Source organism: Amblyraja radiata, chromosome 3 (assembly GCF_010909765.2).
Source record: "Amblyraja radiata isolate CabotCenter1 chromosome 3, sAmbRad1.1.pri, whole genome shotgun sequence".
Classification (NCBI taxonomy): Eukaryota; Metazoa; Chordata; class Chondrichthyes; order Rajiformes; family Rajidae; genus Amblyraja; species Amblyraja radiata.
The window spans coordinates 78,230,409-78,251,432 of record NC_045958.1 but is presented as its reverse complement, the minus strand read 5'-3'; the positions used below and the strand labels follow the sequence as shown (position 1 = coordinate 78,251,432).

General features: G+C 41.1%; 1 protein-coding gene across 1 annotated transcript in view; it reads left to right on the top strand.

Annotated features, from left to right (window-relative positions):
• The window catches only part of smc2 (structural maintenance of chromosomes 2), a 34,926-nt gene extending 15,392 nt beyond the window's left edge, over positions 1 to 19,534 (top strand). Inside the window, exons 14-24 of the mRNA XM_033018172.1 lie at positions 709 to 913; positions 1,173 to 1,308; positions 2,059 to 2,183; positions 3,047 to 3,240; positions 3,669 to 3,812; positions 4,487 to 4,681; positions 7,214 to 7,414; positions 13,335 to 13,451; positions 14,415 to 14,575; positions 16,370 to 16,517; positions 19,000 to 19,534. Of these exons, the coding sequence (XP_032874063.1) occupies positions 709 to 913; positions 1,173 to 1,308; positions 2,059 to 2,183; positions 3,047 to 3,240; positions 3,669 to 3,812; positions 4,487 to 4,681; positions 7,214 to 7,414; positions 13,335 to 13,451; positions 14,415 to 14,575; positions 16,370 to 16,517; positions 19,000 to 19,191 (1,818 nt within the window). The 3' untranslated portion in view covers positions 19,192 to 19,534. The remainder of the gene's footprint in view (positions 1 to 708; positions 914 to 1,172; positions 1,309 to 2,058; positions 2,184 to 3,046; positions 3,241 to 3,668; positions 3,813 to 4,486; positions 4,682 to 7,213; positions 7,415 to 13,334; positions 13,452 to 14,414; positions 14,576 to 16,369; positions 16,518 to 18,999) is intronic.
• Positions 19,535 to 21,024: the final 1,490 nt, after the last annotated feature.

Genomic DNA, 21,024 nt, shown 5'->3' with positions numbered 1-21,024 from the left:
GCCCATAACAATCTTATATGTTTCAATGAGATCTCCTCTCATCCTTCTAAACTCCAGAGTATACAAGCCCAGCTGCTCCATTCTCTCAGCATATGACAGTCCCGCCATCCTGGGAATTAACCGTGTAAACCTACGCTGCACTCCCTCAATAGCAAGAATATCCTTCTTCAAATTAGGGGACCAAAACTGCACACAATACTCCAGGTGTGGTCTCACCTCTTCTTCTTTCGTGTTGCGTGCACAGCCTAAAGTTGTAGGACAACTTGTTCTATTTGATCTTCCGTTTGTGCACGTCGAGTTGATTGCATTAGTCGAAACGGGGCGGACCACGTGAAGGTTGCAATCTTCCACCCCGGTGTGGTCTCACTGGGGTTCAGTACAACTGCAGAAGGACCTCTTTGCTCCTATATTCGATTCCTCTTGTTATAAATGCCAACATGCCATTCGCTTTCTTCACTGCCTGCTGTACCTGCAGTAATGTGCTACGACTAAATACGTTGAACAACAGAGATGTTATTTTAGGGAAGTTAAACATGTGTGAAAAAGGATGAGAAGATTTTAGTATGGGAATTAATCATGAGGGTCTTGTGGAGCATAAACACAGCTGTAAACCTATTGGGCTGAGTGCTCTATATTCATGAAAGACCACATTGTAAAGTGTGTGGTGTTGCCCAGCTTATTGTAATTTACATCTTCTGCTTTTTTCAGGTGGGTGCAGACAATGTACACACAGCTTTATCCCTGGTAGGATATGAGCAAGAATTAAAGAAAGCAATGGAGTATGTTTTCGGGACTGTGTTAGTGTGTGACTGTTTGGAAAATGCCAAGAAAGTGACCTTTGATCCAAGGATAATGACAAAGACAGTCACTGTTGGTGGTGATACGTTTGACCCACAGGGAACATTAAGTGGAGGTTAGGATGTTAAAATACCATTCATTACCCTTGTCCTATATCTTTCATCTTGTTTTGCAGTATATTTTCACTAGTTACTACTACAGAATGCAGGGACTGCTCCGTGCTCGCGTCCTATTGGGGATATGTGCATCACAGTGGCTAAGAAAACATATTTGTTTTTTACTTTAAATTCTGTGCATGGTGCTTAAGGTTAGTGATTTGTAACCGAACTGTAGCTCTTTTTTGTCTTCAATCATGCGTCGATTTTATCAAACAGGTGCTCGGTTGCAGTCTGCCTCTGTGCTGGTTGAACTCCAAAAGGTGAAGGATATTCAGGTTGAGCTCAAAACCAAACAAAATGAGTTGCAGAAAGTGGACAAGGAGCTGGGGAGTCTAAAGAATATTGCAGAAAGGTATGTTAGTTTCTTGGCTGTTCTGTTTATTATTTTAAGTGTTGGCTTGATTTGCTGCCATTTAAATTGGATTGTTATATGGATGGGAAAGGAATGGAGGGTTATGGTCTGAGCGCAGGTATATGGGACTAGGGGAGATTATGTGTTCGGCACGGACTAGAAGGGTCGAGATGGCCTGTTTCCGTGCTGTAATTGTTATATGGTTATTATATGGTTAAGCTTGCCTGTAAAGTAAAATGCCTGGTATAATTTTTGAAAATTGTAAATTCCATTCTTCCTGTTTCTGAATGAGTTTTCCATAGACTGGAATACTTGATACTTTCAGTTCCAGGCCTCTTTTGCATTGAATCGCACAGGGCAATGGTAAATGCTTACCTTTAATGCTTTCCATTATAGTTTGTGTGCTGCTCATATTGTTGAAGTATAAAGGGGGAAAGAGAAAACATTGCCTGATACTAAGCTGCTGGTAAAAGTTTTTTGTTTTTTTTTGCCTTGGCGGGTGGATTCTTATGAATTCCGGTGGAAAAAGGTTTTTATGTTCACTCAACAATAAAGTTGAGATTTCTTGTGGAATAAGTTTTATTAAATTTGGTAATTCCATTAAAAAGCAAAAAAAAACATTGCACTCTGTTCTTTCCATACACATTTTGGCTCAAGTAGTATACTAAGTGGGCTCCTCTCTTGCATCTTGATGCATTGTATTTGGCATTGTGTGAACATTGTGTTTCTTTTTCCACAATTCTTTTGCAGATACCGAGAATTGAAGTTACAATGCGAGTTGAAATCTCAAGAGGAAGAATTATTGTTAGTAAAGCTTCAGCAGAGCTCTTACCACAGGCAGCAGGAGGAGCTTAAATCCCTTCAAGAAACAATTGGTACATGTTATTAAAGAATAGGAGATTTATGGTGGAGACTGCAATTCTGTACAATTTATAGCTGATCGTCTGCTGCGTATCCTTTCCTGTCTGATCTTCCCCACATCCCTACTCTGTGTGTCCAATATCCCACATCCCCACTCTGTGCCTGCCTTGATGCCTTGGATATTTTCCAAAATGACCTGAACCTTTTTGTCCCAGCCTGAAATAAATTACTTTAGTACCAATCATGTCAATCCCTCAAATTTGTATGCTTAACATAATCTCTCTTATACTGTAAGCTAGGGGCTCTCTCATTCCTGGAATCAATCAGCCATTATTTTCTGGGGTAGAAAAACCAAAACTGCACATGTGCTCTAGCTGTGCTCTCGCAGAAGTCCAATACATTGCAGTAAGGATTCCTTCCTTACTTTATACTCCAACTGTCTTGGAGTAAAGACTGTAACCATTCTTTCCTGATTGCTTGCTGTATTTGTATGTTGCTCGTCTGTTAGTCCAGCAGTTTCTGTTTTTTTTCTGTTGCATTAGTATTATGGTTATTAATTTATTGATTTTTTAAAATTTTACTTTTGTGTGTTTATTGCATTTATGGGGCTGTTATGCACTGCAAGAAGCAATTAAATTATTCTGTTGTGGGTGCATACGACTCTTGACTGCATGGCCTTAATCAGGCCTGCTTATCACCAAAGTAAAATGCTTGATGAACACTTTACATTGACTAGTTTGATAAAAGCTGGTTTGCTGACCTGCCTTTATATTTACAGAAAGCAAATGGAAAAGTAATTGATTCGAACATTGTATGGTGCATTAGATTACAAAACATGATATTAAAGTGTTCTTGTTTTTTCTTTAAAACATTTTAGCTGAATGTGAAGAAACACTTAACAATACAAAAGAAGTGCAAAAAAAGATTGAAGAGAAATATGCTGTTTTAGAAAATAAGATGAAAAATGCTGATGCTGAGAGGGAAAAAGAATTGAAGGAAGCTCAGAAGAAACTTGATGTTGCCAAAAAGAAGGCTGACATGTCCATTAAGAAGACAAAAGGAAAAAAACAGGTACTTTATGTGTGATTCCGAATCTGGGATTCTGTACCCTAGCGGCTTTTGAAGGCAACCATCTGGGTATTAAATTTGGAAGTAGATACACTTTTGAAACCTGTTGGGAGCAAGAATTTCATTGTCCTATCTGGGACACATGACAATAAACTCTCTTGACTTGAGCTGGCACTGAATATGAAGCCTGTTCAAATTGAAAGACACGACAGGTTTGAAGTTATTTTCAAATGTTCTCGTGCTCGTAAAAATGAGGTCACTAGTACTCGCTGATCATCTTGATGAAATTATTCCCATGGATCACAAATTTGACCAGTTTTCATAATTAGCTTAACCTTAAATGTTTCAAAATGAGGAATAGGAAATGGTGCAGAAGGAGTATCTGCTTCTGGAGTCTGTCTAGTTGTTAATTTTTGAGTTTGTATCTGTAGGAAATGGATGCTCTGCTTTTAGAACTAGAAGCAATGAAGAATGAGCAGACTGGATATGAAGAGCAGATTGAGGCTGTGGGGGCAGCCATCAAATCTTACAAGGAGCAGATTGAAAACATGGCGGAAGAAGTGGCAAATAATAAGGTATTAATGCTTAGAAATTGGATAAGGAAAGTCATTTGCACCTATCTTTGTATTTGTACTGAGCATTTCTGATCATGACTATGTGGTTGGTGTTTTGGGCACAAGATTATGTCAGTCATGCGCAGGGTACCCAATAATTACATAGAAACTGGACAAATTGATTACAATATGTCTTATTTTTCATTAGAATTAGAACAAGCTGAAATTGTGCATGCTTAAACAGCCTCCTTCAGGCGATGGTTTATATTTTGTAATGCCCATTCCCCCCCCCCCCCCCCCCCCCCACCCAAAAAAAAAGATAAATATTTATTTGTCAACAACCTTGAACACAGATTTAAGCATCCATGGACTGATGCCTTCATCTGTGGCCCTATGACTACTGCTGTCCAGAAGAGGATGGGGTTGCCCTGGAGGGAGTCTGCTAAATTGTGCAGGGTCTGTTTTCAATGTTTCTTATTGGAGAAATCCACAAGAATAATTAATTTTAATTAAAGATGTCACAATTTAAAATTTTCTTTTTTGGTAATCTTCAAGTTAGCATCAAGCAAAATACAGCACCCACGTTGGATATTGCCCATTTTTGGATATACTATTTAAACAATATGGTTATTAAGTTATCATATAGAATATAAATACTTCACCTTTGTATGGTCTCATTGATTTGTATTTTGTAGGAAGCTGTAAAGATGGCTCAGGATAAGCTGGCTAAGCAAAAGGAAGCTATAAAATCTCAGAACAAGGACATTCAAATAAAAAACAACTCTATATCAGATTTAGTGAAAGAGAAGAATGAAGCTCAGTTGAAAATCCAGGAACTGGAACACAACATTACTAAACATAAATGTGAGACTGCTGATGCTGCTGCTAAAGTAAGTTCAAGAAAATAAGTGTTGTTAATTATTATTCTGCATCCTGGTTGGTATTATTTATTCAGTAAGTTATACTGTATAATGGAATATGTATCATTTATACATTTGCAATAGTCTTATTGCAATCCTAAAATTCTAGGATTTAAAGCAGTTGGGAAATGTAAAAATGTAACTGGCAAATTGGTCAAAGTCTTTTCAGATACATGTTTAGGTTTTGAAATCGGCAGACACTTTTTTTCTTGAAATCATAAAAATATATAGCATCAAAATGAATTGTTCCGTCTGTCCTGTCAATGCTGGGGGGTAAACACTTTAAATTAGTTCTGTTTCCAAGATCTTGATTGTAAGCGTTGCAGTTGGGTGCAGATTCTTGCTGTTACATTCTTTCAGGCAGTGAATTCCAGACTATTATAATGCCTGGAGTTTAAAATATTTTTTTCCTCAACTTTCGTCTCATCCATCTACCATGACTTTAAATCTGTCCCCATTAGTTAATGTCCCTCTGTGGCAAGAGAAATAGGTCGGGTCTTTTACATTATTATAATATCAATTAAATCCGCACTCCATCTCCCTTGTTAGAGAAAATAATCCCAGCCAAGTGCAATACCTCATACTTGCCTGCATTGAATGCCATTAGTCATTCTTCAGCCCAGCTGATCAAGATCCTGCTGTAATTTTTGATAACCCTCTGCCCTTTCGACGAAACCACCTATTTCAATGTCATCTGCAAGCTTGCATATTCTCATCTAAATCATTAATATAAACCTCAAACAACAAAGGATCAGCACCAATTCCTGAGGCACACTACTAATCACAGGCCTCCAGTCTGATAAACAACCTTCCATCACCATCCTCAATTTTTTTTTTTTCCCCATGAAGTCAACTCAGTATCCAGGCAGCCAGCTCTCCCTGGGTGTCATGCAATCTAACTTTCCAGAGCAACCTACCATGTGGAACCTTATCAAAGGCCTTGCTATAGTCCACATAAACAACGTCTAAGGCCTAACTTCATCAACCATCTTGGTTACTTAAAACTCAAATCAAATTTATGAGACACAATCTCCCGTGTACAAAACCATGTTGACTACCCCTAATCTTATCCCTCGGAATCCTCTAGTAATTACGTACCACAGATGTTAGGCTCGCTTGTCTACTGTTCCCAGGCTTTTTCTTGATTCGAAGGCACAACATTAGCCACCATACAGCACATCGTCTAATGATGACTCGTATATCTCTGTCAGGGCTCCTATAATTTTTCTCTAGCTTCCCACAGTTTCATCTGATGTATCTGATTAGGCTTAGGAGATTTATCTACTTCCATATGCCTTAGGATGACCAGCATTGTGCTCGAAACATCTCCATGAACTGCCATAAGATCCTCAGCCTTCATTTCCTTCTCCACAGAAAAAAACAAGAGAAATACTCTGACTGTGCTTATTTCCAGCATTCATCACATAGATGATCACTTTGGCATCTGAGGTGCCCGACTCTCTCTAGTTGCCCTCTTTCCCTTTATACATACATTATCTCTAGGTACTAAGCTTAATTTGTCGAACCACCAGTTAGCAGAGCTGCTGCCTCAGCACCAGAGACTTGGGCTCAACCCTCATGTTGGCGGTTCTCTGAGTGGAGTTTGTATGTTCTCCCTGTAACTGTGTAGGTTTCCTCAGGGTGCTCCGGTTTCCTCCCACATCTCAAAGATTTCCAGGTTGGTAGATTATTAGGCCATTATAAATTTTCCCTCGCGTGTGGATGAGTGGTAGAATCAGGGGGTTGTAGAAGAGAATGCGGGATTAATGTTGATTTAGAGTAAGTAAGTGGTTTAGTTTATTCGGTGTGGACTCGGTGAGCTGAGGGTCTGTTTCTGTGCTGTATAGGTACTCATCGAAATAGACCCACCTCCTTTAAAGTCCTAAAACATTTTGTTAAATGGAAGCATTAATTGTTTAAATTATTTACAATTCCACTGCTGTAAAGCAAGCCTTGCAAATAAATAATAATAATAATAATAAATTTTATTTATGGGCGCCTTTCAAGAGTCTCAAGGACACCTTACAAAAAATTAGCAGGTAGAGGAAAAACATGTAAGGGGAATGAAATAAATAGTAGAGACATGACTAGTACACAAATTAAAGACAGAATTCAATTCAAAACACAATATGAGGCAATTAATGCACAGATGAAAAGGGAGGGGGACGTGGGGCTAAGGATAGGCAGAGGTGAAGAGATGGGTCTTGAGGCGGGACTGGAAGATGGTGAGGGACACGGAATTGCGGATCAGTTGGGGGAGGGAGTTCCAGAGCCTGGGAGCTGCCCTGGAGAAGGCTCTGTCCCCAAAACTGCGGAGGTTGGACTTGTGGATGGAGAGGAGACCGGCTGATGTGGATCTGAGGTAGTCGGGTTATTCATATTTTCTATTTTAGGCAGAAAATGATTTATTTTCTTTGCATTATTCTCTTTGAATAATTAAAAGTTGGAGTTTGACTGTTGATCTTTACCGAGCACTCTCTCTTCTGTTTGGAACTTGTGCAGGTGACTAAGATGCAGAAAGAGTACGAATGGATTAATTCTGAAAAGCATCTCTTTGGCCAGACTAACACAGTCTATGATTTTAAAACAAATTCCCCAAAAGAAGCAGGCCAGCAGCTGAAGGAACTACAGGAAAAGAAAAATAAGCTTGGAAAAAATCTTAATATGAGAGCAATGAACATGCTGAGCCAGGCTGAGGAGCGGGTATGATTTCACTTATAAATCTCTGGAAATTAAGAAATGAAAACAGATTTTGTGTACCCATAAATACAGTGCATTCAGAAAGTATTCAGACCCCTTCACTTTTTCCACATTTTGTTACGTTACAGCCTTATTCTAAAATGGATTAAATTCATTTTTTGATCATCAATCTACACACACTACCCCATGTTAAAAAAACGAAAACAGGTGTTTAGAAATGTTTGCAAAGTAATTAAAAAGAAATAATTGAAATATCACATTTACATAGATATTCAGATCTTTTACTCAGTACTTTGAGGCACTTTTGGCAGCGATTACAACCTCAAGTCTTCTTGGATGTGACACTACGAGCTTGGCACACCTGTATTTGGGTAATTGCTCCCATTCTTTTCTGCAGATCCGCCCAAGCTCTGTCAGGCTGGATGGGGAGCGTCGATGCACAGCTATTTTCAGGTCCCTCCAGAGCTGTTCGATTGGGTTCAAGTCCGGGCTCTGGCTGGGCCACTCAAGGACTTTCACAGACTTGTCAAGAAGCCACTCCTGTGTTGTCTTGGCTGTGTGCTTAGGGTTATTGTCCTGTTGGAAGGTGAACCTCCACCCCAGTCTGAGGTTCAGAACACTATGGAACAGGTTTTCATCAAGGATCTCTGTACATTGCTCCGTTCATCTTTCCCTCAATCCTGACTAGTCTCCCAGTTCCTGCCACTGAAAAACATCCCCACAGCATGATGCTGCCACCACCATGCTTCACCGTGATAAGCGGTGCCTGGTTTCCTCCAGACGTGAGGCTTGACATTCAGGCCAAAGTGTTCAATTTTGGTCTAATCAGACCAGAGAATCTTGTTTCTCATGGTCTGAGAATCCTTTCTGTGCCTCTTGGCAAACTCCAAGCAGGCTGTCATGTGCCTTTTACTGAGGCGTGGCTTCCTTCTGGCCACTCTACCATAAAGGCCTGATTGGTGGAGTGCTGCAGATATAGTTGTCCTTCTGGAAGGTTCTCCCATCTCCACAGTGGAACTCTGGAGCTATCAGAGTGACCATTGGGTTCTTAGTCGCCACCCTGACCAAGGACCTTCTTCCCCCGATTGCTCAGTTTGGCCGGGCGGCCAGCACTATGAAGAGTCCTGGTGCTTTCAAAGTTCTTCCATTTAAGAATGATGGAGGCCACTGTGCTCGTCAGGACCTGCAATGCTGCAGAAATGATTTTATACCCTTCCCCAGATCTGTGTCGACACAATCCTATCTCAGAGATCTTTTGCTCTGACATGCACTGTCAACGGTGGGGCCTTATATAGACAGGTGTGTGCTTTTCCAAATCATGTCCAATTAATTTAATTTACCACTGGTAGACTCCAAGTTGTAGAAACATCTCAAGGATAATCAGTGGAAACAGGATGAACCGAAGCTCAATTTTGAGTGTCATAGCAAAGGGTCTGAATACTTATGTAAATATGATATTTCAGTTATTTCTTTTTAATTACATTGCAAAAAATTCTAAACACCTGTTTTTCCTTCTTCATTCTGGGGTATTGTGTGTAGATTGATTATAAAAATGAATTTAATCAATTTTAAAATAAGGCTGTAACGTAACAAAATGTGGAAAAAGTGAAAAAGTCTAAATACTATCTGAATGCACTGTACAATTCTCTATTTGCCACTCTTACAGGTAGTTCTGCTGTAATGAGCGTATTCACAAGAGATTTGGATATAATGTGACTGATGAATTGGGGAACGGTGTTAGATTATACGGGCTTGATTAATTATAATCTGATTTTGATCTGAAAGTCGAGAAATGCTTAATATTTATTTTGGAAATTGACAAGCATAACAACATTTGTCTGGAGGTGGGTGTGTGGAAGAACAAATGTCTTTACATGTAAAGTTCCTGCAGTAATTAGGCACCAATGTCTCTTAAGAACACAGTTTCAAAGCAGGTTATTGAAATTGACAAACAGTTGCTTCTATTGATAATTATGTACTGATACTCTATTAAACAATATAACATACACCCTTTAGTATATCTAGCTTGCAGCAAGAAAAGTAAAACTTTTTTTTTAAATGGCTATGTTTAATTTTCCTGCACGATTTTCAAAAATAACTTATGGTTAACCTAACTCCCTAATCCCACTTTTCCCATTGATACTTTAGTTTTTATAATTGCTATTTTCTATAACGCGAGGTTTCTTGGGAATGCATCAATCACATTATAGCAGAACTACCTATATTAATTTCAGCTTATTGATATTTCAATCTATTTCATGTCTCGTGATGAAATAATTATTTGTAATATATTGCAATTATTTAAATTCAAGTCCGTTTTGCATGTATTTTGTTCATTGTACTATTAAACATTTAATTGGTTAAGCATAGGTGATGATGTGCATGCACTCTGCTACAATTGCCTATCGCTGTTTATCAGTATTAAAATGGTCATTAAGAAGCTTTACATAGAGCAAACAGTACAGCCTGGGAATAGGCCCTTTAGCCTGCAATGTCTGTGCTGAACATGATACCAGGGCCAAGCCCTATCAGCCTGAACATTCCCGGGAATATCCCTGCAAATCCATGTGTTTATTCAAACGTCTCTTAAATGCCATTATTGTATTTGCCTCCACCACCACCCTGTCAATGCGATCCAGGCACTCATCACCCTCTATATATATATTTTTTAAAGCCCCGCAAGTCTCCTTTAAAGTTTGCCCCTCTCACCTTCAAGCTATGCCCTCTAGCATTGGTTATTTCCATCCTGGGAAATGGGTTCTGACTGTCTACACTATCTATGCCTCTTGCAATTTTATATACTTCTATCAGGTCTCACCGCATCCTCCATCATTTAATAGAAAACAATCCAAGTTAGCCCAACCTCTCCCTGTAGTTAATACCATTTAATCCAGACGTGTTTCTGGTAAACCTCCTTTGTACCTTTTCCAAAGCCGAAACTCCAACTGCCATTTCTCTGCCCACTTCACAGCAGTATACTTTGACAACCTTCCTCTAAGTCCGTGACGCCAGCGTGTCATCTGCAAATTTACTAATCAAGTCGCGTAAATCACAAATCAAAAATAAGTCCCATCACAGATCCCTGCAAAACTCCACTGGTCACAGACCTCCAGCCTCAATACCACAACCCTTTGTCTTCTATCAATATGGCAGTTCTGAATCCATACACTAATGTCACTATTAATCCTGTGCATTTTAATCTTCTAAATTAGCATTCCTTGGGGTGCTTTATCAGATGCCTTACCAAAATACATGTAGACAACATCCGACAATATCGATTTGCCCGACTCTCATCGATCACCTTCGTCACCTCCTCGGAAACTCAATCGTTAGTAAGACATGGCCTGCTGTGTACAGAGCCATGCTGACTATGACCCATGTCCTTTATTAACCTATTCTACTGCAATTAGGAGTAAATCCTATCCAGATGGATCCTCCCTACTTCTCTTCTTAAACAAAGCAACAACATTATTTACTCGGAGGTACCCAAAAAAGCTGGAGAAACTCAGCGGGTGCAGCAGCATCTATGGAGCGAAGGAAATAGGCAACGCTTTGGGCCGAAACCCTTCTTTAGACATCCTTCTTAAACATTATTTACTTTCCAGTCCGCCGGGATCTCATCTGTGGCTAGAGAAGATGCAAAGAACTTTGTCAAGGGCCCAGCACTTTCCTTTCTTGCCTCACTCAACCTCCCATCAGACCCTGGTGATTTATGCACCTTAATGCTCTTCAAGAGCCCTAACATCTTTTTTAATCTCAAGTTGCCCTTGCACATCAATATTTTCCCACAGTCCTTAATATTCTTCTTGGTGAAAATAGATGCAAAGTACTCATTTAGTACCTTGCCTCCACTCCCAGACTCCAAGCACAAATTTACCCCTTTATCCTAGAGCAGTTCTACCTTCTCCCAGATTAATAATAATAATAATACATTTTATTTATGGGCGCCTTTCAGGACTCTCAAGGACACTTTACAAATTAATACAAGCAAATTACAAACATATAAACAAAATGAAACAAAAAAGTAGTAGCGACATCAACAATACACAATTCAAAGAGAGAACAGCGACAGCTAATCGCGCCAGCGTTGACTCTTACTTCCGGCAGCCATCTTGGAAACAACAATCAAAACACTTTAACATGAACATCCAACAAAGTGACTCCTACACATTCCTCACTGGTGGAAGGCGAAATAAAGTTCAAGTCCTTCCCCTAGCTCTTCCGCGGTTGTGGGCCTCGAGCCCCCGTTGACAGGCCGATCTTGACTTCCGTAGCCGGCGGCGTTCGGGCCCTCCGCGTCGAGGCGATCTGCTCCCACATCGGGGGGGGGGGGTGGTGGTGTGTCAGCTCCCCTGTGCCGGGCAATCGAACCTCATGTCGGGGCTGGTCGAGCCTTCCACGGCGTTGGAGCTCCTGACTCTGCCTCACCCGAGACTATGAGCCCCTGATGTTAAAGTCCGCGGTGGGAGCGATCCCAGGCAAGGGATCCGCTCCGATGTTAACACCACGTCCCGCGGTGAGGCTCACGACAGTCCGAGGAGGCTTCCAGCTCCATTGATGGTAAGCCGCAGAGCCCGGAGAATGTGATCTGAAAATTGATCACATCTCCAGGAAGGTAGGAACCTGAAAAATTGTTTCCCCCGATTCCCCCTCCCCCCTCATGAAAAGAAACCGAAGAATATTAAAACAAACTTCTAACAAACTAAAAAATAACAAAAAGAGTGAAAAGACAAACGGACTGCCAGTGGGCTGCCATCTCCCCCGTGGCCATTGTGGCTACCAGATTACCCTCGTTTTTAATATCGTCCTTGTAATTACCTGTTTGAGTTCTTTCCTCTTTTCTTTATATTCTTCAAAGGCTCTGTCCAATTCCATATTCTTAGACCATGCGTGTGCTTTTTATTTCTTTTTTACCAAATTTACAGGAGCACTGTAATTTGTATAAAGAAGTTTATCACTTCGATATTTTTTGGTGGAGTCTTAGTATCACGCCACAATTTGACTGTGACTATTTTATGGACTATCTGAAGATTGCATTTATTCGACTAAAGCTCAATTTAAGTAAATCTGTAATTAACTTTAATCATCTTGGTAGATGTCATCAGACATTTCCAGGAAACCTTTGTTTTAACAGACCCCTTTATAACTGATTTTGGTTAGTGGTCAGACCTGCTGATACCATCCTGGCTCACACCGCTACCCCAGCCTTTTCCACCCACCGTAACAGTTGGTTTGATGTGGTTGTTGTTGCAACTCGCGTTGAAGCGGACAGAGCATTCTTCAGGCCATTGCTACTGACAGGACACGCTCCATCACCATGGTACCCCTGAGCCTCCCACCTGCTGCTGCTTATTCCTGTCAACCCGTCGCTCGGCCACTTCCCCCTGTCCACCGCATCCTCCTCCTCCCGTCGCTCTGTCTACTCGGCCTCTTCCCCGGGGGTTGCAGCATGAGCTGCAACAACAGCCATATCAACCGGTGAAAAAGGGCTCACTGGTGCAGACCAGTGGCATCGCCGCCTAGTTTGAAGGTGAAACGACACAAAGTGCTGGAGTAACTCAGCAGACTGAATCGAACTGAAATGTTCACCTATCCATGTTCTCCCGAGATGCTTCGTGACCTGCTGAGTTACTCAAGCACTCAAGTCCATTTGTGTATTCACCATCATCTGCAGTTCTTAATTGATACAATGATAATACCTTACTCGGTTTAGTAAACAATCGGCAATAACGGACACTATCCCTCCTCCCCATGGTTCGTTATAATGAGGGTTTACTGTACTTAAGTGTTATTATGGATATTAAGAAATATTTGATTTCTAAGTGCTAGCTCAATATAACCATTTAGTGATTTATCTAAGAAAATTGTAACTGGATCTAAAAGTTTTAAATTTGAATTGTCTCGCTTTAAATTGTCACTGCAGTACAATGATTTAATGAAGAAGAAAAAAATAGTGACAAATGACAAATCTAAAATTCTTTCAACTATTGAAGAGCTAGACAAGAAGAAAAATGATGCTTTGAATGTAGCTTGGAAACAGGTAAACAATGGTTTATATCTTTTGGTACTGGGGTTTGAGCATGGTTGTGAATGCACAATATTATACAATGGCCAATTAACTTACCAACCTGCACGTCTTTTGGGATGTGTGAAGAACAGGAACATTCAGAGAAACCCTAGTGGTCACTAGGAATATGTTAAATCGACATGTAAACAGAACTAGAAATCAGGATTAAACATTGGTCACTGGACCTGTGACCTAGTGAATTCAGAGGAAGAGGTATTGCTGTTATAACATTGTCCATCAAGGAATTATGGCTCTGACCCAGTGAGAACTTCAGAATAGATTACTGCATGTCTGTCAGGAGCCTCAAGCAGTCTGGTGAGTCAGGGGTTCCTACATGCTAGCCTGGTCCTTCATATTCCATTGTTGTTTATGCCAGTTTGCTGGTTACAAAATATCAGCATTGAAAACGCAATATTAAGGTAGTCCCTCTTTAGTCAGAGGGTGGTGAATCTGTGGAATTCATTGCCACAGTCGACTGTGGAGGCCAAGTCAATGGATATTTTAAAGGCGGAGATTGACAGATTCTTGATTAGTAAGGGTGTCACAGGTTCTGGGGCAAAGGCAGGAGAATGTGGTTGAGAGGGAAAGATAGATCAGCCACGATTGAATGGCTGAGTAGACTTGATGGGTCGAATGGCCTAACTCTACTCCCAGAACTTATGAACCAGTATATAGAACATTTATTTAAAGCCTTTGTTGTGATGTATGATTATCAAGTTAGGAAATTGATGGTAATTAATTGATGTCTATAAACGTGTCCTATCAAAGTCCAGGCGATAAGCAATGAATGTAGACTTTTACTCGCACTTGATTTGTGAAATGTATGGTAAAGATGCTAGGTTATGTTACGAATTGTGTTATGGCAAGGTATTAGGCACTGTTTGAAGCTTGACCCCAATGGAATTTCTATAAGCAAAGTTCATCTTTTTAATTTAGGTAAACCAAGATTTTGGCTCCATTTTCTCCACGCTGCTTCCTGGATCAAATGCCATGTTGGTTCCTTCTGAAGGCAAAACTATTCGCGATGGAGTAGAATTCAAAGTAGCTCTTGGAGATGCTTGGAAAGAAAATCTCACTGAACTTAGTGGTGGCCAAAGGTATGCTTTATATTGAATTTTAAAATGTGAATTGCTTTTTCTAAAGAACACCAAGATAATTTCCAGTGCCCTGAACAAAAGTCCACAAGAATTAGGAACAGCATTAGGCCATTCAGACCATCAAGTCTACTCTGCCATTCAATCATGGCTAATCTCTCTTTGCTTCTCAGCCCTATTCTCCTGCATTCTTCCCATAACCTTTGGCACCCTTACCAACCAAGAACATGTCAATCTGCATTAAGTACCCAATATCTTGGCCTTAACAGCCTTCTGTGGCAATTAATTCCACAAATTCACCACCTACTGACTAAAGAAAAATTTCCACATCTCCATTCTAAAGGTATGCCCTTAGAAAGAATGGGTCGACTGGGCTTGTTATCACTGGAATATAGAAGAATTAGAGGGTCTTATAGAAACATATAAAATTCTTATAGGATTGGACAGGCTAGATGCAGGAAAAATGTTCCCGATGTTGGGGGAGTCCAGAACCAGGGGTCACAGTTTAAGAAGGAGTAGGCCATTTAGGACTGAGATGAGGAAAAACGTTTTCACCTAGAGTGTTGTGAATCTGTGGAATCCTCTGGTAATTCACTGGATGTTTTTAAGTCTGAAGAAGAGTTTCGGCCCGAAACGTCGCCTATTTCCTTCGCTCCATAGATGCTGCTGCACCCGCTGAGTTCCTCCAGCAATTTTGTGTACCTTCGTTTTTAAGAGGTAGTTAGATTTAGCTCTTAGGGATAACGGAATCAAGGGATATGGGGGTGAAAAAGCAGGAAAGGGAACTTGATTTTTGATGATCAGCCATGATCATATTGAATGACGGTGCTGGCTCGAAGGGCCAAATGGCCTACTCCTGCACCTATTTTTCTATGTTTCAATATTCTGAGGCTGTGCCCTCTGGTCCTAGACTCTCCTGCTAGTGGAATCATCCTCTCCACGTCCACTCTCCAGGCCTTCAATGTCTCAAACATATTTCATTTTACCGTATGTAGGTGCTTGCTGTGTGGAAATTGGCTGATGAATTTCTTACTTTACAATTGTAGCTTTGGGAAAAATCTCTCCCTCTCTCTCTCTCTGTATATGTGTGTGTGTATATATGTGTGTGTGTGTATGTGTGTGTGTATATATGTGTGTGTATATGTGTGTGTATGTGTGTATATGTATATATGTGTGTGTATATATATGTGTGTGTATATATATGTGTGTGTGTGTATATATGTGTGTGTGTATATATGTGCGTGTATATATATGTGCAAGTCTTTTTAATCAATCTCTGTTCTTTACTAGGAAGTTTCATTTAGACTCTCCCAATTTTCAAACTCTGCAATGTGCCATCCCCCCCCCCCCCCTCTAAAGGACTTACCGTAACTGTGCCAGCCGCCTTTTACCTTCCTGTTCATCGCGGGTGTGAATTTCAGACAGCGCTCCCCCGCTTTCCCTGGCTCCTGCCTTTGCGGTGTGTTTGTGTGTGTGTGCGCAGACGGTCGATCCAGCTCGCGGTTTCATTGCTGACGGTCGAGGTTTTTCAGGCGGGTGCCCTCGAGCTTGAAGGTCGAAGACAGTCGCTGAAAAGTCGTGTTAGTGGGACAGGCCCTTTAAAGTTCCTGCAATGTAATTAAATTAAATTAACTCTCTTGGACATTAATTAATGAGGTCTGACAATTAAAAGGTAAAAAGACAGGAGATGAGATAATATTGAAAATATCTCTGGTTGTCAACGGAGCTGGAATCAGATGAAAGCCAAGTTACATTGTAGTAATGGATTGCTATTTGTTCCGTGTGCACATTCTGTAGGTCACTTGTGGCGCTCTCTCTGATTCTGGCCATGCTGCTTTTCAAGCCTGCTCCGATTTATATTCTGGATGAAGTGGATGCAGCCTTGGACCTCTCTCATACCCAGAATATCGGGCAGATGCTGCGAACACATTTCCGGCATTCTCAGGTATGTTGTAGAAAGAAGTCTGAGTTTTTAAAATTTCCCTCAATTGGTTTTCAACTACTTAATAGAACCCTGCAATCTCTGCACATTCTTCCTATTTTCAGTTAATATTTGCCTCCTTTTCTCCTCTGTACGTTTATGTCTCATCTTTTTCCACTTTTTCTTGGTGTTCATGAAACCAGCTCTTCCGTAAGGCTTAGTTCCATGTGCACTTTAAGCGGCCTAATTTAAGTGCTAATATTAGTAGCAGTTGGGAATAAATACTTACTGTACATCTTCTTTGCATATAATGAAAGTTAAGTCCCTGTCCCACTTACGTGTCTTTGGCACGCTAATTACGCGACGGTCCCACGAAGGTCGCGTATGACTTCATGCATCCGCACAGCCGTCTGGAGCGCGTGATGTCATTTGAAGATGGACACAAAATGCAGGAATAACTCAGCGGGACCGGCAGCATCTCTGGAGAGAAGCAATGAGTGATGTTTCGGGTTGAGACCCTTCTTCAATCTGAAAGAAGGGTCTTGACCCGAAACGTCATCCAATCCTTCTCTCCAGAGATGCTGCCGGTCCCGCTGAGTCACTCCTGCATTTTGTGTCTATCTTCAATTTTCTTGGCCCCGCTCTGGGAGTAGAAGTGGGGGCGGATCCGGACCGCAACGGCCGTGAGCCCCAGGCCAAGTTCGACGATCGTTTGCCTGCTTCTGCTGCTGTTGGAGGTGAGACGTTGCGTCGCGCCAGGGTCTTGGGCCTGTCCCACTTTGGCTGTCAGTTACGCTACAGGCCGGTGGCGCGCGAAGATTTCGTTCGTTACAAAATTTCGGAGCGTCGCACGATACCGCGCACAACTCCATACCCCTGCCCGCTTCTCAGTGGGACCGGTCCCGCGCGGCCGCACGTGTGCCTCAACGCGACGACAAGGTCGTGTAATTTGCGTGCCAAGGACACGTAAGTGGGACAGGGCCTTTACTGAACTTCTGAACAGTTCATGGTAAGAGTTGCCATTTTATCTCCATCTAAAGTAAAGACTACCACAGCAATTGTTTTCGATGAGAATGTACAAGGTATATTTAGAATGTTTACAGATTACACTAAAATAGGCGGTATGGTGAAGAAAGTTATCGACAATTGCAGTGGGATTTTAATGAGCTGGGTAATTAGGCATTCAATTCAGATAAGTACCAGGAGTTGCATTTTGGAAAGTCAAACCAGAGTAGGACTTTCACAGTGAATGGTAGGGCTCTAGGGAGAGTAGAACAAAGGGACCAAGGAATACAAGTATTTAGTTCCTGAAAGTGGCATCGTAGGTAGACAAGGTGGTCAAAAGGTATCAGGCATGCTGGCCTTCATTAGTCAGGGTACTGAGTAATAGAGGTGGGATGTTGTGTTGTAGTTCTACAAGATGTTGATGACACCACATTTTGGTTACTGTGCTGTAGGAAAGATGCTTTAAACTGGAATTAAGAAAAAAAAAATCCCAAAATCTTGTCAGAACCTGGGTTGAGCTGTAGGGAGAAGTTGAGCAGATTAGGACTTGCCTCCTTGCTGTGTGGGAGGCCATGGGGTGACCTTTACAGTGATAGATCATGAAGGGCATAGATCATGTGCTCCCTTAGCAAGTATAAGAAGGGTAGAAATACACTTAAAGAAACGAGGACATGAAATAGAGCTGGTGTTAAAGGAAAATCCAAAGAGAGTGAAAGTGTGACTAGGGAAATAAGAGGTCACTGTAAGGATTAGCATGGCTGTCTGTGTAGAATCACAAGAGATGGGAGAGATATTAAATGAATACTTCACATCTGTTTTTACTAAAAAGTTGTTCATGGAAGCTCAAGAATTGGGACATAGAAATAATGAAGTTATAGATCAGGTATGAATTACCAAAGAGGAGGCACTGGGAGCTTAAGCACAAGAAGACAGATAACCACACCAGGATAGGACCTGCACAGTTGATAGTAGAGCCCTGGAGAGTTGCGGAACAGAGATCTGGGAGTATGTGCATGGTTCTCAAAGTGGTGAGTCAGGTGGACAGTGTGGTGAAGAAGCACGCCTTCATTGGCAAGAGTATTGAGTACAAAAGTTGGGGCATAATGTTGCAGCTGTATAAGATTAGTGACATCAGAGTAATGTGTGCAGATCTGGTTGCCCATCTATAGGAATAAATTGGAAAGAATGCAGGAGAGTTTCACTGGGATGTTACCTGGGCTTGCAGGCTTGAGTTATAGGAAGAGATTGGATGGACTGGGATAGAAGGCTGAGAAGTGACCTTAGAGCTGCACAAGATAATGAGGGGCATGCAAGGTGTACGCTTCATCTTTTTCTCAGGATAGAGGAAAGGATTGTAAAAAGGAGGAGATATAATTGTTGAGCCAAGTAAAATTCAATTTCTAAATTCCATCTAATTAATTCCATGGTGCATTTAGTGGAATGAAAACAGAAAATGGAAATGGCATATTTCTTAAAGGCTATTGTTTTTAATTTCCCGCAGTTTATCGTGGTGTCGTTGAAAGATGGCATGTTCAGTAATGCCAACACCTTATTCAAAACAAAGTTTGTGGATGGTGTGTCAATGGTCACAAGATTTGCACAGACTCAAATTGGTTCTGTAATATCCAATCATCTTCCTGGCCAACGAGATAATGCAAAAACAAAAGACAAGAAGAAAAGACTGCATATTTAGGGCTACAGTCTGTCCAAGCTCGAGCGGTATAGCTTTATGCACACTGTCTTCCATATATGTAATATTGTACAGCAGTGACTTTCCCTTTATGCTTTTCTGATCTTTTTACATGTTTTCAAATTTCTAATAAACTTTTGAATGGTGTTTTTTTCTAAAATTATGTGAACTTTTCATCTACAATAATAACATTAAAAATAAATAATTGTATGGATTCTTGCATCAATGTTCAAAAAATTAAAGTGACTAAATAGACAGCTGAAAATGTTTAAAATCTATTATAGTTTAAGTGATTAAAATTAAACTAATATACCGGGTGGCACCGTGATGGCAGCCTCGTCAGCAACCTGTGTCATTTTTTGTAACATAACTTTTAGTTGTAACTTTTGTTGTTATTTTTAATGCGTCTAAAATGTATATTTTATGTGGGGGGGGTGGAAATGGGGGGGAAACCTTTTTCAGTCACTTATCTCAACGGAGATGTGATCTTTCTCCGTTCCCCTTGCGGCCTAACAACTTGGATTAGTGTGGCCTTTCCTGAAGATCGGCCCGCAAGCGCGGCGTGGACTTACCATCGCGGAGCGGGCGATCCTTTGCCGAAGATCGCTGTGGAAGTGCTGTGGAAGTGCTCCGACCTGTGGACTTTTAACACCGTGAAGCCGCATCCTCCGGTAAGAAGGGGCAGACTCGGGAGCTCCATGCTGCGGAGTGTTCCGATCCGTCCCGATGCCGGAGTTTCGATCATCCTGACGAGAGGGCTTGAACAGCGGACCGTCGACAGAAGCAGTGCTGAGGGTTCAAAAGCCCCGACCACCACGGAGACTGAACTTCATTACCTTCCATCACAGTGAGGAATGTTGATTCCACCGTGGTGGATGTTTATGTTAAATTTATTGTGCATTGTGTTCTTTTTTACTTGTATGGCTGTATGGTAACTCAAATCACTGTACCTCAATTGGTGCATGTGACAATAACTGTGAACTTGAACTGCAATTCTTCATTTTGATTGAATGTCGCTTGGCTTGGTTTACCTTGCATCTGCTGCTGCTTTCTCACTCAACAAGTTTATTCATTTGATGTTGATACTTATCAATAAGGCTTGGTTAATTGATAGGATTTACGGTGCTCCTTAACATGGTGAGAATCCTTTTTGACTTTATGGTACATTTTCTTTTTATTCATATTTCTTTTAATCCTAGTCATGTCAAGCCCATGTATACTTAAATTCTTTCCTTCCACACATTTAAATCAGGATTCACACCCGTTTTGAATTTGAACTGCCTTTTATAGGACCGTCAAGAGAGAGTTAGATATATCTCTTAGGGCTAAAGGAATCAGGGGATATGTGGAAAAAGCAGGAACAAGGTACTGATTTTGGATGATCACCCATGATCATATTGAATGGTGGTGCTGGCTCAAAAGGCCGAATGGCCTACTCCTGCACCTATTTTCTATGTTACATAACCATGTACCTATCCAAAAGTCTCTTAAATGCTATTATCCTAGCTGACAGAACCACCGCCCCCAGCAGTGTGTTCCAGGCACTCACCACCCTCTATGTAAACAAAAACGTGCCATGCACGTCTTTAAACTTTGCCCCTCTCACCTTAAACCTATAACCTGTCTTATTTGATCTTTCCATCCTATCTGTGCCTCTCATAATTTTATCTACTTCTATCAGGTCTTCCTGGAAACTCTGGTGTTCCAGAAAAAGCAATCCAAGTAAGGTGCATTCCTATTCAGTTTTCTCTCCATCTTAAACTAAGTAGCTTAGTTATGTGTAGGAAGGAAGTCTGAAGGAGGGTCTCGTCCTCAAGCATCACCCTTTCCTGTTCC